Source organism: Pelodiscus sinensis, chromosome 26 (assembly GCF_052426305.1).
Source record: "Pelodiscus sinensis isolate ZL-2025 chromosome 26, ASM5242630v1, whole genome shotgun sequence".
In the NCBI taxonomy this organism is placed as follows: domain Eukaryota; kingdom Metazoa; phylum Chordata; order Testudines; family Trionychidae; genus Pelodiscus; species Pelodiscus sinensis.
The window spans coordinates 5,919,850-5,935,143 of record NC_143077.1 but is presented as its reverse complement, the minus strand read 5'-3'; the positions used below and the strand labels follow the sequence as shown (position 1 = coordinate 5,935,143).

The window sequence follows — 15,294 nt, the reverse complement described above, 5'->3', positions numbered from 1 at the left end:
TTGGGTTTAAGGCTTACGGGGGTGGAGAGCCGGATGGAGCAGAGATGGTATGTGTAAAACGCTCCCAGATTGGGCTGTCTAGCATTGCACAAACCAGTCACCTTCCCCCAGGGCTCTCGAGGGTTAAATAAGGGGGGACAGGCATTGCGAGGGAGAATGTCCGCCAAGGCCAGCATTGATTAGGCTGCTCCGGATGTCAGCCCTGATGACTTTTTCCTGTTCCTTTAGAGCTGATGCTTTCAAGGGCTGCAGGGATGAATGGCCTGATGCCCGCTGGCACCGGCATGGGCTGCAGCAAACGGGTTGGTGCCTTGGCTCTGCTACTGGTTCCTTGGATGTCCATGGGCACATCACTTAATCTCCCTATGCTCTAGCTGTCCATTTAAGCATACGCTTCCTGACCTCCCAGCGGGATTGTGCAGACCCGCCTGAGGGGGGTGGAGTAGTTGCCCCAGGGCTCAGTGACTCCTGGTCGCTGCCTCTCTACTGTGGTAGCAGTGGCAGTCTGAGCTCTGGGCCCCTTAAATTGCCTCTGGAGCCCTGGCAGTGCTGAAGGCTGGGTGGCAGTGTGGTGCGCTCCAGGTGGCACTGGGGGCTGGCTGCCCTAGCCCTGCCCCTTGTGGCACAGAGGCCCCTCCCTCCCCCCGACTTTGCCCAAGGGCCCCGCCAGTCTGCCGGTTTGCCTGAGACTGAGATTAAATCCACTCATGGTTAAGAACATGAGTGGGCACCAGATAAACTCCTAGAGAGGAGAAGAAAGAAGTGGTCCTTGATTTCAATGGGAGCCAGGGACCCAAATACCTTGGCAGAGCTGAGCCATGCAGCTTCATTCATTTCCCAAGGGAGCAAGGCCAGGGGTTGAACGGGTCGTGGGACTGCACGACTTTCTCTCCCAGCACGATGATTCCTGCAGCTGAGGGGCCGCGCCGGTGCAGCATGAATGCAGCATGCGTGGCTGATGCCAAGACTGCATCGGCTGCAGATGGAGAGAGGACACCTGTTTCCAGGGATCTGTCACCAGCACAGGAATGAACTCAGGGGCCAAGAAAAAATAGGGTTAGAAACCAAATAAATAAATAAATGGACTTCTGCCCATCCAAATCCAACAAAAAATAACACCAATTACTTTTATTTGGTGGACAGCTGTGCAAATTTATTACAGTCTAACACACACCAAATGTAAACAATATTCGCACTTGGAATTCAAGACTCTTTGGGGTCAGTACCTTAGACAACTCCCGTTACACACACACACCCTTTTCTTTGAGGAGAGGCTGACGGGGCTGCACGCACACACCCCCACACACATCCACACCCACACCCCCCTTTTCTTTGATGAGAGGCTGACAGAGCTGCTCCACCCCTACAAATAGCCACGCTTTCTTCCCAACACACACAAGATAAATATCTCTTGTTAATGAAGTTAATCAAGAGGCTGGAATTTTCCATAGGGAGGGTATTTAGCCTGTTAGGCGTCCACCAAAAATAATAATAAAATCGCAGGAACACCACCACCATTCTGTTTTGTTTAAAAGCCCAACCAACAAACCCCTGCTTTGTTCAAAGAAATCAACACATTGATTAAGTTCATTAACGTCCCATCTTGATTTTATTGTCCATTGGCCTTTGAAAAATTGGTCTTTTTTATTTATTTGTATTTATAAAATAACCCTATTTTACAAAGATTTACAGCTCCAGACGTGCCTGACATTGAATAAAGCTGGATTTGGTGATTCCGTTAAATATTAAACCACAATGATTTTGTCTCTCAAAAATAGAACCAAAAAAAGGTCCACACGACAATAAACCCTCCTCCCCTCCAACTATAAGATAAAAGAATAAGAAAATATTAATAAAAGGCCATTTATTTACTTTAGATGGCCACGGGAGGTGGAGAAATCAGAATGAGGTAATTAATGGACCCTAATATTAAGTACAAAAAATGGCGCAGACCACCCCCTTCCCTCCCTCCTTTGGTCTTCCGGATCCTTCCCCTACCACAATCCAAGATATCTGAGCATTTATATAGATCTGTGTGAAACTAAATCCCCATTGATGCTTTTTATTCCCCTTGTTTGGATTTGCTCCGTTTGGCCAAGCGCTCTCTTCGGACCAGAAGAAATGGATGGTTTTGATATCCAAGCCTACCGCCGTGTCGTTTTTCTTGTTTTCATGTGTTTGGAGTTCCCCATTTCTTTGGTTCCCAGCTCCGGCCTGGCCGTGTCTTGATGGGTTTTGCCAGGTTGGTTTATAAAAGTGTCTTTTCCCCGAGAATGCCGGCACAGGTGGCTCAGTATGAAGGTCCTTTCACGGTACCCGGTTCGGTCAGGCGCCCTGAGGTGAATGCAGAGGCTCCTAAGCAGGCTGCTGGCTCGCAGAATCCAGGAAGACCAGCAGGCCCAGGTAGACCAGGCCGGCCTGCCTCTCCGGGGACTCCAGGAGACCCTCGCTCTCCGTCTTTCCCATTGAGGGCATGACCAGGAATGCCAGGGAGACCTAGAGAGAGAGAAACGCTCAGTGGCCAGTGCTGTATATCCTACGACAGGTCCCTCTCACTTGACCCCAAAGCGCACTGATGTCAGTAGAAAGGTTCTCACTGGTCTTTGGATTGGACTGTTCCTGGGGAAAGTGCCCGATTCTTCCCAGGCAGCATACAAGCCATGTTCCCTATAAGTTGAGCACTTGGGCAGCCACCCAGATGAGATTCAAATGCCACCCCGCTGGTTAGCAGAGCACCTACCACTGGCAGCCGCTGGTAGCATGCGTGGTGCACATCTACACATGCCTTGGTGCACATTATAAAATTTATTCCGCATGAAAATGGTGGGGAAAAAATAGAGGGACCATTGGATACAAGTAATGCCCACTGAAATCAATGAATTTCTTTAAGACTGGCCCTGGGACTCTCTCATTGGCCAGGGGATTGTTAGCCAGAAACATCAAATGAAGTTTTCAGCAACCAAGCATCTTGGCATCTGCATCTGGGAGGTTTTGTGGGTTCCTTTGGGTCCCATGTCTGAGCCCTGCCCTGAGCAAGAAGACAATGTCTGCTAAGCTGTGAGGGTGGGTCATTTCTGGCTGGGGTCATTGGGCGGGTCAGGACTGGGAGGTGTGTGAGGGCAGTTCAGGATGGGAATAGCAGAGGAGCTGCTGGCCAGGACTGTGGTACAGTGGCAGAGCTGTTGGGGGACCAGCACTAGGCTAGCAGAGGGTCAGGAATGAATAAGGATTGAGGGCATTGGCCAAGTTGCATGACAGGAGTCCAGGACTGGAGTAGCCAGGGATGCCACCAATCAGGACTGAAAATTCCCGTTTGTTGGATGTATTCAGGGGCCACATAGCTACAGTTTTGGTATTTCCCACCGGTAGGACTGCAAGGAAGATTAGAAGCTCTCAGGCCCAGGTCTACACTGGCAGAGAAAATTGATGCAAGATATGCAACTCCCGCTGCATGAATTACATAGCTGGAGTCGATGTGTCATGCATCAATTTTCTGGGGTGGCCCCACAGCGGGAGGTTGACAGTAGAAACTCCTTGCAACAGCGAGGGCGGACAATGGTGGTACCCTCGGCGTTTGATTTAGTGGGTCTTTACTAGACCTGCTACATCAAACCCCGGAAGATTGATCGCCAAAGTGTGGCTTCTCCAGTAAGTGGAGACATGGCCTAAGACTGGTCCTAGTTCATCCTCCACTCTCTATAGCACTGCTAGGATGTGAACCCTAGGGACTGAGAACAATCATTTCCTAGGGGAGACAAGAGAATCCGCATCAAGTGACTTAAAGCTGGAAACACTGGGGTTAGCTGGCCTCACTGCTTTTTCCCATCTGCAGGAGTAGCCTCCGTACTCTTAAGCTTCTGTCCCCAAACCAGGGGATACAGCTGTCGGATTTCAGCAATGAGCCTACCTGGGATGCCTGGTGGTCCTGGCATACCCTGATGTCCACGCCCAATCTCGCCACGTTCTCCTTTCTCCCCTCGCTTCCCTGTGTGAAAAAAGGGGAGATTTCTTGTGACTGCAGAGGGAAGAAGTGGCAAAGGATGGAGGAGAACTCCGTGACGATGGGAGAGAAGGAGCGGGGGAATCAGCCCATGAGTCTGTGCGTTTGTCCCAAAGGAGCCGCATTTTACACAGACACAGCAAAATAAACCCCCCAGCTCTTGCTAGGAGTAGAACTTATAGGGGTTGTTTGGGGTGGGGGAGGGAGATGGTTTTGAAAAGCCCATCATGGGGTATGTTCTGGAAAAAATGCAAAACAAAAATCAACGTGCGGGGGAAAGGGGCAAATCCTGCCAGCGTTTTATAGAATCCTAAAATCCTAGGGCTGGAAGAGACCTCGGGAGTCACCGAGTCCAGCCCCCTGCTAAAAACAGGACCAGCCCCAACTCAATCAGCCCAGCCAGGGCTTTGCCAAGCCGGGAATTAAAAACCTCTAGGGATGGAGATTCCACCCCCTCCCTAGGGAACCCATCCCAGGGCTTCCCTACCCTCCTAGGGAAATAGTTTTTCCTAATATCCAACCTAGACCTCCCCCACTGCAACTTGAGACCTTTGCTCCTGGTTCTGCCATCTGCCCCCACTGAGAACAGCCTCTCTCCATCCTCCTTGGAACCCCCCTGCAGGGAGTTGAAGGCTGCTCTCAAATCCCCCCCCTCGCTCTTCTCTTCTGCAGGCTAAATAAACCCAAATCCCTCAATTTCTGCTGCTAAGTCATGTGCTCCAGCGCCCACATCATTTTGGTCGCCCTCTGCTGGACCCTCTCCAGTGTGTCCACCTCCTTACTGTCGTGGGGGGTCCAGAACCGGACGCAATGCTCCAGAAGCAGCCTCCCCAAGGCAAAGGCCGTTTTTACTCAAGAGAGGAGGGGGCTTGACGTGGGCGGCTCCTTCCCTCTGGCCCCCCGTGACCCCCTGACTCACCTTTGAGTCCGGTATTGCCGATCTGCCCCGGGGCTCCTAGGATCCCTGGGATGCCGCGGGGTCCGGCGTGCCCGTGTGGGCCTTGCTCTCCAGGTCCTCCAGGAGGCCCTGGGGGTCCAGGCGGCCCCATCACGCCGGCTCCACCCAGCGCCGCTCTCTTGGCGCTCACTGCCAGCTCTGCCAGCTGCTCTGTAAGGCAGAGGCGGGGCGCGTTGTGGGGGGTGGCTGAGACCGGGCGCTCTGTCCCCAGAGAGGGGGCGGGGTCTGTGCTCCTACTCACCTTGCATCATCTTCAGGACCACGTCCACAATATGCTGGTCCCCAGCATCCCGGCCCTGAGAGCAGGAGACGGGGGGAGACGGTCAGAGATTCGGGGGCCTGCTGAACAGAGACTCTCTCTGCAGGGCCAACCCCACCCGACCCGGGGAGGGGAGTTCAGCCTCACTGCATGGGCACCCCACTGGCCGGGCGGCCCCCCACTAATGCAATTGAGAGGGTCTGCTACCCATTGGGAGCCTGGGCAGCTAGCAGCCACAGAATGGATCATTTCCGCTAGCCACGCTGTAGTATTGTAATGCGGGGGTCTCCCCCTGGGGCCCACAAGGACTTCCCAGGGCATCCCTGACCGCCGCCCCGCTCCACCCAGCTGCTGTAGGGTGACCAGATGACCAGGGCTGGCCGGTGCTGAAGGCAAGGGAAGGCATTGCCTACCCAAACAGACATGGGCGGCCCTGCCCATGATCCACCCCGGGTCAGGTCCCTCCCCCACTTTCATGCTCTTGGCCCAGCGCTGGGGGTGGCGGCTGGATGGGCAGCTGGAGGTCATGTCTGGCAGGGTGTCCCCCTCCCCCGCATTCACGCGGGGTGGCTGCCCAGCCAACTGGCCAGCCAAGAAAGTTGGGGCCACATGGCTGCTGCGTGGGGGGTTGTGGTGTCCAGCAACCTAGTGCTCCGGGGCAGGGGGGGGGTGAGCAGGGGTCCCAGCGGTAGCCACGAGATCTTGGGATGCAAGGCAGGAACCAGCGGCTGCAATGGGAGCTGGGAGGGTTCCTGTGGGCAGAGCATGGCGTGGCTGGGGGGGGGGGTTGTCTCCCCAAACCAGCCATTCACCCACCGCCCAGGCAGAGGACCTGTTATGACTGGGAAAGTCCTGATATTTGGGGCTTTTTCTTATAGAGGCCCCTATTACCCCCCACCCTGCCCTGACTTTTCACACGTGCAATCTGGCCCCCCTAAGCTGGGGGGGCTTGCGTGTGCTCGGAGTCTGGGCAGGGTAATTACAAGCCTCGAGGTGCAGCGGTTTGTAATCCAGCCGTGTCTCCTGCACACGAACACGCCCTGTGGTGGCTACGCACAGAACTGAACATGCCTCTTGGCAGGAAACCCGGCCGGGGCTCCTATCGCTGCCCCTTGACTAGCCCACCATGAGCGAGGGAAGGGCGGTATCTGCACAGGGGTCCCACAAGCAGGTGTCCGGGGTTCCAACCCCTTTGCCCCCTCACGGTGCTGCACGGGAGGGAGCCCTGTGGTGGAAATGGGGGACGTGACATGGGAAAGGCTGAGAAGGAGCCACCGCTGGACCCTCCGGCGCCGGCCGACCCGCAGAGTGAAGATTTGCTCTTGCTGATTTTTTTTCAACATCAGTAAATTTAGGGCAAGATTCCCCCTGGGCGGGCATGAGGAAGGGGAAACGCTGAAGATTCACGTCAGCCCTAGCCCGAGGTGTAGCCCTAGCCCTAGCCTTCGCGGTGCAGGCGTGAAGAGCCCCAGAGCCACAGCAAACGGCAGCCAAACCCTTGGGGCAAGCCGGCTTTTCAGATGGGCACCCGAGGCCGCGGTCCTCCGCCCTGAACCCGGCCCTGGCTGCAGGAATGCCATGATGCCGCCGGCCGGGCTGCCACTGCAGTGCTCATGAGTGGACAGAAGGGGGCACCGTTGCCTAAGTCTGATGAAAGGGGCCAACGTGCCCGATCTGTCCCCGTCCCTGGGGCCAAGCTGCTCCACGGATGTCGCGGGGGTCTGGCCCTGAACGGCAACGGGAGCAGGGGCAGGGCCAGGCACCCCCCATTTATCGAGCTAAACGATGGGATGAAGCTCCGGCAGGTTTCGTTTCATCCCCCCTGCACCCCAGCTCCTGTTCAGCCCCATCCCCAGCATGGGACAGATGCTAAGCTCAGCATTCTCCGGTTCGCTCAGCCAGCCCGTTACTCACCACCACGCCCTGCTGCCCGGGCATTCCCGGCACACCACGCTCGCCGAGGAGCCCTCGAGGGCCAGGGGGTCCTGGGTAACCTCTCACGCCAGGGGACCCTGAGTCCCCAGTGGGGCCTGTAAAGCCCGGCTCGCCACGGACGCCTTGCTGCGATGCACAGAGAGAGCAGGGTCAGCCACAGGGTAATCTCAGGCCAGCCGGAGCCCGTCCTAAACGCCAGCGCTTCGTGGGGGAATCCAAACTGGGTAGCTAGCTAGGAGCGGACCCTCGGAGGCGTCTGGAGCCTGCTCTGAATGCGTTGGCGTGAGGTCTCGCTCGTGTGTGGAAATATCGTCCCGCTCCCAGCAGAGAGCGCAACGCACAAGACCCGGGTCCCATTCTCGGGGGGGTGTCAAGCCATAAAGCTGCACAGAGCTCGGCAGGGCTTCCTCAGTGGGAGGTGCTTTAAAACATCTGCTTTCGGGAAGCCAGGGGCGCCGGGTTATCGGTCTCCTGGCTCGGTGAAGCTACGGCTCCCAAGAACTGCTGGGATCCCCGGCCCACACAAGAGACGCGGCCACGGGCGTGCTTCCCCCAAGCCGAGTTTCCCAACCCTGAGCCAAAGAGGCCAGCTTGGACTCAGACTCCATCTCCCCATGCAGCCCTTGGCCTCTCTGCTGAGGCTTCCAACAGAGGGTCTATGGATAGCGATGGGGCTTCATGCAACACAGGCCTCTCTCCAGCAGGACCCAAACGCCCGCTCCCTATGGCTCTTTCAGCAGCACCGGCTGCTGACTTGGGAGGACCCTGGACTGGAATTGGTCACAAACCAAGGGGGACGCTTGACCCAGGGGACTGAAACAGGCTTGTGCCATGTTGAGTCCGTCCGGGCTCCTCATAATGGCCCAATGAGTCTCTCAGAGCAGTTGGAAAGAGAATAGTTCCCTCCTCACCCCCACCACTCCACACTGACTCCATCCAGCGATGGAATGAGTCCTGGAGAACTTTCCGGAGGGAAAACAAAGAGCAGGAGGTGGCGAGTTGTCACTGTCACCCTAAACTCACTGTCACTCACCTGACCCTTTGGTCCTGGCTCACCGGACTCCCCCTAGGAACAGAGGGGGAAAGGAAGGTGGTGGGTAAATACAGCAACGAGCCTTTGAATTACCGCTCAGCACCCTCCCTGGGAGACCACAGAGCCAAGGGAGTAAGGAACCTAAAAGAGTCCTTAAGTCCAGCTGCCTGCGCTGAGGTAAACCTGGACCTTCCCTGACAAGTGTTTGTCCAACCTGTTCATAAACACCTCCAGTAAGGGGGATTCCACCTCCCCCCTTAGGATCCTGTTCCAGAGCTTAGCTACCCTTAGAGTTAGAAAGGTTTTCCTACTAACTAGCCTACATCTCCCTTGCTGCCGATTCAGCCCATGACTTTCTGTCATAAGAGTGGCCAGACGGGATCAGACCAAAGGTCCATCTAGCCCAGTGTCCTGTCTGCTGACAGTGGTCAATGCCAGGTGCCCCAGAGGGAGGGAACACAACAGATAATCATCACGTGATCCCTCTCCTGTCACCCATTGCCAGCCTCTGACAAACAGACTCGGGACACCATCCCTGCCCATCCTGGCTAAAATAGCTATTGGTGGACCTCTATGAATCTTTCTAGCTCTTTTTTGAACCCTGTTAAAGTCCTGGTCTTCACCACATCCTCTGGCAAGGAGTTCCACAGGTGGACTGTGGGCTGCATGAAGAAAAACTTCCTTTTATTTGTTTTAAACCTGTTGCCTATTAATTTCATTTGGTGACTCCAAGTTCTTAGATTATGGGAACAAGTAAATAATTTTTCCTTATTCACTTTTTCCACACCAGTCACGATTTTATAGACATCTATCCTATCCCCTCCCCCCCAGTCTCCTCTTTTTTAAGCTGTTTGTTTCTCATTCTAACCCTCTTCTCCAAAGTGCTAGCTACCCCTCGCAGCTTGCTGTCACCTGCCGAGGTCATACGCCTTCTCTCCATGCCAGGAGCCAAATCATTACGTGAGGATATTGAATCGCACCAGGGCAGCACCAGAGTCAGTGCCTGCTCTAATTGTCGATGGATCCTCCGGATTTCAGGAGTGAGTGGTCGTGCCCTAACGTGGCCAGGGGGCGTGGCCAGGTGTGCAGTGTCATGGCTCTGCAAGGTTGGTGCAGGGTAGTGGCATGACACATATGCCACTAAGAAGAAGGCTTGTGCAGAAAAGCCTCCTTACCTTCTCGCCTTTCTCCCCGGCAAGGCCTTCCACGCCAGGGTCTCCCTACGGGGAAGGAAACAAAGTCAGTAACTGTGATTCCACCCTCTCTACCTCCTGCCACCCCTGCCGGGGAGAACAACTTCAGTCATGCAGCCAGGACCATTGTAGAAGCTGTAGAAACCATTTTCATATTTAGCTAGAAGCCATCTTGTATATCAAAAACCATTTCAGCTTTTCTCTCAAGCACGTAGACCAGAGTAAACTTTCTGTCACCCCGTAAGAAGAGGCCTACAGGATGGGCTATTGGTATGTGTTAATTGGGCTGGTTGGGACAGGAGATGTACTCCCTCGCACCTGTCCGCCATCTTGTTGATAAGGCTTTGTTTTTCCAAATTTAATTAAGAATTTCTGTAATTGGATGCCCTGACGTCAGACTGTTTGGTTAAGGGTATAAAGATACTAGAATTAATTGTATTAGCAGCCTTACTGGGTCTAGCTCTGCTGTGACCACGTTTGGCTCATGCTGTGCTTTATTAATTAATAAAGCTGTTTGTTAGCTGCCTAAACACAGAGAAGCATGTTTTTGCTTCGACACCATCTATCCACCTGAACCGAGTCTGTGGCTTGAAGCCTGCCATTCTGCATGTCCAGCCATTTGTGGATGCGCTAGGTCACGGAGGAAGGCGAGTGTCTGATCTGTGGATGCCACCAAGTCGGTGGAGAGCCAAAGGACCTACATGACGTTCGATCATTTGTTGTGCCCCCCCCCCCCCCCCCCCGCAAAATGAGCAACAAACCAGAGGCCCGTGTTTAAAAGCCTGGCTCTGCATGAAGATTATAAAGGAAGAGGGTCTATTCCATGAATCCGTCTCAAGCCATGTTGTGATGGGTAACGCCTCGGGCAGGCGGGAGAAAGTCAATCACAACAGTGGTCAGGAGGGAAATGAGCCAGCCCTGTGTGCAGCACTGAATAATCGGTCAGATGCATCTTCTGAAGCATCTAATCCAGGAGTGGAGAACCTAGCACCCAGGGGCCGGATGCAGCTTCCGGCTTGCCTGGATCCGGCCCACGAGGCTCAGGGCTCTTCCCCCCAGCATTGGGGAGCCTGTACTGGTGCTCCAGCCCCCCTCCCCTGCTGCCTTCTCCTTTGGGGCTGGAGCACACAAAATCTACTAGCCTGGACTCCCCAGGCTCTGGCGTGTGAGGGGAATGTGGGAAGTGTCTTTCTTCTCAATCAGGGGCCACATCAATGAGGAATTTGGGGCTTTTTTTCTATTGGTTTCTCACTTGTGTGCATCCCCCAACTGATCTGTCTGTGGGCCAGGGGCCCCCGACCCGAAAAAGGTTCCCTACCCCGATCTAGTCCCAGCCACTGCAGGGAGGAGAACTCCAGAAGTTGATGTCCTAACGCCAATATGGCCAGTCCCAAATCTCTGTGCCCTTCCTTTTCCTGACCAAGACTTTAGAGTAATTGACAGAGACACAGGGCATGCTGGGTACACGAGGTGGGATGCGGGTTCATTTCTCCTTGGCGGCCAGAAATGCCAAGTGCATCCTATCAACTGGGGAGGCGCTTTGTTTTGCTGCTCAGTCTGCATGTAGGAAAAGCTCCCGGGAACCCAGCAGGACACACGGCTCAGAGCTACCCCTCCAGAGTTTTCCTCCCCACTTGGGATTTGACGCATAATGATGGCGACATGGATCCAAGTCACCAGACCATGGATCACACAAAATCCTTTAAAAAAATGAACTTGCCACCTGGGAAACACAGCGGCCAGTATCTCTGCACCCCGCCCCCAACCAGGTCTGCTTCCCAGAGCAGTAAGAAGGGCAATTACTTACAATGTCCCCTTTGGCTCCAATTTTCCCTGGGGAGCCCTAGACAAGAGAGCAGAGAACAATCAGGAGTTGGGTCACCACGTCTGTGTCTTAGCACAGGAAGATGGGAGGAGCGACGCTGCTGGTGCAGATTGACGGGGTTGTACAGTGAGCAGGGGCAGAAAGATCCCTTGACAACGTTCTAACCAGGACTTTGGGCAACCGTGGTAACAGCCGCGCTAAAATCTCCCTCCCGGGTCACGCTGGACCTAATGCATCAGTAGAGACAAGCCCTCTCAGACCACCGAGGCCCTAGCGCTTTGCCCCCTGCCTTTGCCACCTCTTCGGCACTTAGCATTGGATCCCCTGGTGACACAACATGCAGGGCAGCCCCGGGCTGCTGGAAAACCACCCTCGGCTGCAGGCTTGCCCCAAGAAAATTCTCCCCCCCCCCCCACCCAGTTTGAGAGGAAGAGGGTGCTGGTGGTGCTAGCCCTAAGTTAGGGTCAGTTCCCACGGCAGGTTCCGCAGTTTGTGTTAGAAAAGCCTTAAACATTAGTCAAGTCTTAGTCCTGCCAAATGTTATCTCATCAACTGCAGCCCCACTGTCCTCTGTCAACCCGACCACTGCACCCCCATTGTCCTCTGTCAGCCCGACCACTGCACCCCCACTGTTCTGTCAACCCAACCACTGCACCCCCACTGTTCTCTGTCAACTCAATGGGCCACTGCACCCCCATTGTCCTCTGTCAGCCCAACCACTGCACCCCCACTGTTCTCTGTCAACCCGACCACTGCACCCCCACTGTTCTGTCAACCCAACCACTGCACCTCCACTGTTCTGTCAACCCGACCACTGCACCCCCACTGTTCTCTATCCAACCACTGCATCAAACTGTTCTCGATCCATCCACTGAACCACTGTGCCCACACTATTATTTACCTGTCCATCCATCAAATGTATCCACTCTTATCTATCCACCCAACTGCTGTATCCACTGTTATCAACTCATCCATCCATGTATTGGATATGCTGTTAATCTATCCATCCATTCGCTGTATCCATCATTGTCTATCTCTCCGTCCATCATTTCCAGTCATTTGTCCCTCAAACATAGCTCCTCTGTTCAGCTATCATATTCACAGTACCCATCCATGTATCCACTGTTCCCATCAACATATCTATCGCTGGCCTCCACCCCTCAGCCTGGCCACTGCACCTACAGGGTTCTCCAGTCCCCATCACTTGCAACAATTTGGAAAGCAACCGATTAAATCCCTAGTGGACCTCATGGCTCTCATCTCCCTTTGAAACGTCACTCTTAGCTTCAGCCCTCAATGCCGTCTTGCCCGCGGTGAGGAATTCCATGATGTTACCTTGTCTCCTTTGACACCAGGCAGGCCCTGTGGCCCGGGGATCCCTGGAGGACCTTGCTCGCCTTTCGAGCCCTGCAGATCAAGAAAAGGAAACGAGAAGGAAAGAAAAGACGTACAGGTGAAACCAAGAGCTGGAAAGACCCAGACCTTCAGCAGGGGGCCTGGTCTGAGGATTGGAGCTGAGCCAGGTGTCGTGTGCGGCTCTTCGTTTGAATCGGGTGCAGCTATGTTGAGGGATCCAGCCAGGCAGACAGTGAATGAATGAACGCCTTCTGGACTGCCAAGCCAGTGAAGCCATAGCCCCGGCTTTCCCCCGGCGCTGGTGGGAGTAGAACCTTACGGGAACCGGCCTCCATTGAACATAGCTCCATGTGCAGCATTGTCCGGGGGCGTCTAATCCACCCCTCTGTGCGTGTCCACCCCCTAATGGCCACTGAAAGGAGGAGGCCAGGGTCCATGTATCCTTTGCATCCTGCCTGCCAAGATGGAGAAGATCCTTCTGCTACTGCCTTAGAGGCACCCACACTCCGGCCGGCTGAGTATTCACAGCACAATCCTGGGGCTTCCCGGATCAAGCAAGATGATGAAGCCCAGATCTCACAGATACTGAGTGCCTAACTCCCATTTCCCGGCCGCAGCTCTTAGCAGCTGCAGGATAATGCAGTTTTCCGTCAATCATTTAACAGCCTTGGCCCCATTAAAATGGGGTTCCTTATCTGACTCCAAGAAGGCGAGAGGGGTTTTCTTTCCGCCCCGTGTGTCTTTGAATGGGATGGTCTCCCCAGCTCTCCCAAAATAACCTTTCCTGACAGTCTCTGCAAAACCTGCAGGGCAATGAGCCGCAATGGAGTTTGTCGGCCAGGAGGGGGCGCTCTTGCTCCCCAAAAAAGTGGGAGGGGTTGCCTTAGACTGAGCCTGCCCTAGCGCAGAAAAACACACTCCCTGCTGTGTGTCCTGCTCTGAATAGGGGAGCGGCCCTGCTCTGGCTGAAAACACACTGCCGGTTCCTGGGGGCCATTCATCCCTGAGCAATTCTCTCCTACTGCCTAATCCCTTCACCCCGTCTGGCCTCTCGCAGCATGGGCCGGGCTGGCTCAGTCGCCCTTCACGCTGAACTTGGAGGCGCGGGGTTGTTTGATGAATGCCTCCATCCCTGTTGGTGCGCACGCTGGCTCTTTCCAAAATGCACCCTGGTTTGCAATGCACCTTCCTGTGCATGGGCCTCGGATTGCTGCCCTCTAGCCCAGCTCCGGGGGCAGCTCCGTGGACGCACAAGCATGGGTAACCGCAAGGCGCAGCCCCCTGCCCGGAGCCGCCGGATGTCTTCTTGCCTCCATTTCAGTGCAGAGGGCACAAAATACCATCCACGCTGTGCAGCTCTGACTTAGCACTTCTTATCAGTCGATCGCAAAACACATCGTGTAGATCAGCACCTGCATCCGCCCCATGTCACAGATGGGGAAACCGAGGCCCCGAGCGGGGGCGTGACTTGCTGAGGTCACCCAGCAGGCCATGAGTGGAACCCAGAGCTCCTGAGTACAGCCTAGTGTGCTATCCACTAGGCCGCACGGCCAAGGGATACGAGAGCCTGGGGGCTGGGTGTGGGTAGATGATGAGAGGAGATATGGGATTAACCCCTTCCTGCTAATGCCTTGCCCCCAAAGGCCTGGCCCTTCCATGCTGCAGCGTCTCATTAATGCAGCATCCGGGACCGCATCCACCTTGTGCTCCTACCTGCAATATGGAGTACCTGTGCCGGGCCGGGTCAAGCGGGACGTGGCTGGCACGGAGGGCACTGGGAATGTGCCTGACTTGCAGGGCATGGCCCCATCCCAGATGGGCCAAGGCCACGCTGGGGATTTCTTCTCCCGCCGAGCAATTCCCGTAAAACCTCTGCAGCTTGCAAAGCTTAGGGAGACGGCGGAGTGCCCGGCCCAGCCTGGGTCCTGCAAACCAAGCGCATTCTTCTCCTCTGACCCAGGATCCAGACAGCGGCTTTGCTGCCCACTGGCTTTGCTGGCTCTTCTGCAGGTACGTCAGCCTCACGGGCCGGGGTCACAAATCTCCCTCCCCCGGTGACCTTAGCGAAGCTGGCGGGGGAGAGCCGAGGTGCCCGCTTGGCCCTTGGCCCTACTGCGACCCTCCTCTTGCCTCAGTCCCCGGGGCAGAGCCAAGCACCTCAGGTTCTGGACCCTAGGTGGCTGCTGGGGGGCAGACACCCAGGCCAGGGAGGAGGAAAGGGTCAGGGGCTAGAAATGCAAATCACACTCACCACTTTCCCCTGCAGGCCCTGGGGACCCACCGGGCCCCGCTCTCCCCGATCGCCCTGCAGAGAGGAAAGAAAACAGGACAGATTGGCATAGCTGGGGCAGGCTGGGGCCCTCTGTACCACCTGGCTAAGCCTTCGCCACCTTTTCACCCTCGCCAGCCACGCTTTGCACACAGCCCGCCACTGGCTGCACCCCTGCTGCCCACAGCACTCTCCTTAATACCCCGAGGGTGCAGGGATGCCCCCTGGGGGTCACTGCAACTTGCCTTCTCCTTCCCCAGGCCTGGCTGCTTGGGGAAGGGCTGCAGCAGAGGCCGCTTGGGAGGCGGAGATGGGGGGAGCTTGCGGGGGCAGACTGGGTTGCACACCTGCCGCACCGAGCTATCGCCCTTTCCCCATTCCGGTCCCACGTCCCGCCCCCACCCCCGCTCCGAGGCTGGGATTCCCCAAGGAGGCGTGGCTTCCACACTCTCCCAAAGCAACTTGC

General features: G+C 55.5%; 1 protein-coding gene across 1 annotated transcript in view; it reads right to left on the bottom strand.

The window, feature by feature from the left end:
- Nucleotides 1-1,114: 1,114 nt before the first annotated feature.
- Nucleotides 1,115-15,294, bottom strand: part of COL9A2 (collagen type IX alpha 2 chain) — a 47,399-nt gene continuing 33,219 nt past the window's right edge. The window contains exons 23-32 of the mRNA XM_075908605.2: nucleotides 14,811-14,864; nucleotides 12,539-12,610; nucleotides 11,186-11,221; nucleotides 9,361-9,405; nucleotides 8,186-8,218; nucleotides 7,132-7,278; nucleotides 5,200-5,254; nucleotides 4,920-5,108; nucleotides 3,908-3,985; nucleotides 1,115-2,496 (exon numbers count right to left, since the gene is read on the bottom strand). Of these exons, the coding sequence (XP_075764720.2) occupies nucleotides 2,291-2,496; nucleotides 3,908-3,985; nucleotides 4,920-5,108; nucleotides 5,200-5,254; nucleotides 7,132-7,278; nucleotides 8,186-8,218; nucleotides 9,361-9,405; nucleotides 11,186-11,221; nucleotides 12,539-12,610; nucleotides 14,811-14,864 (915 nt within the window). The 3' untranslated portion in view covers nucleotides 1,115-2,290. The remainder of the gene's footprint in view (nucleotides 2,497-3,907; nucleotides 3,986-4,919; nucleotides 5,109-5,199; nucleotides 5,255-7,131; nucleotides 7,279-8,185; nucleotides 8,219-9,360; nucleotides 9,406-11,185; nucleotides 11,222-12,538; nucleotides 12,611-14,810; nucleotides 14,865-15,294) is intronic.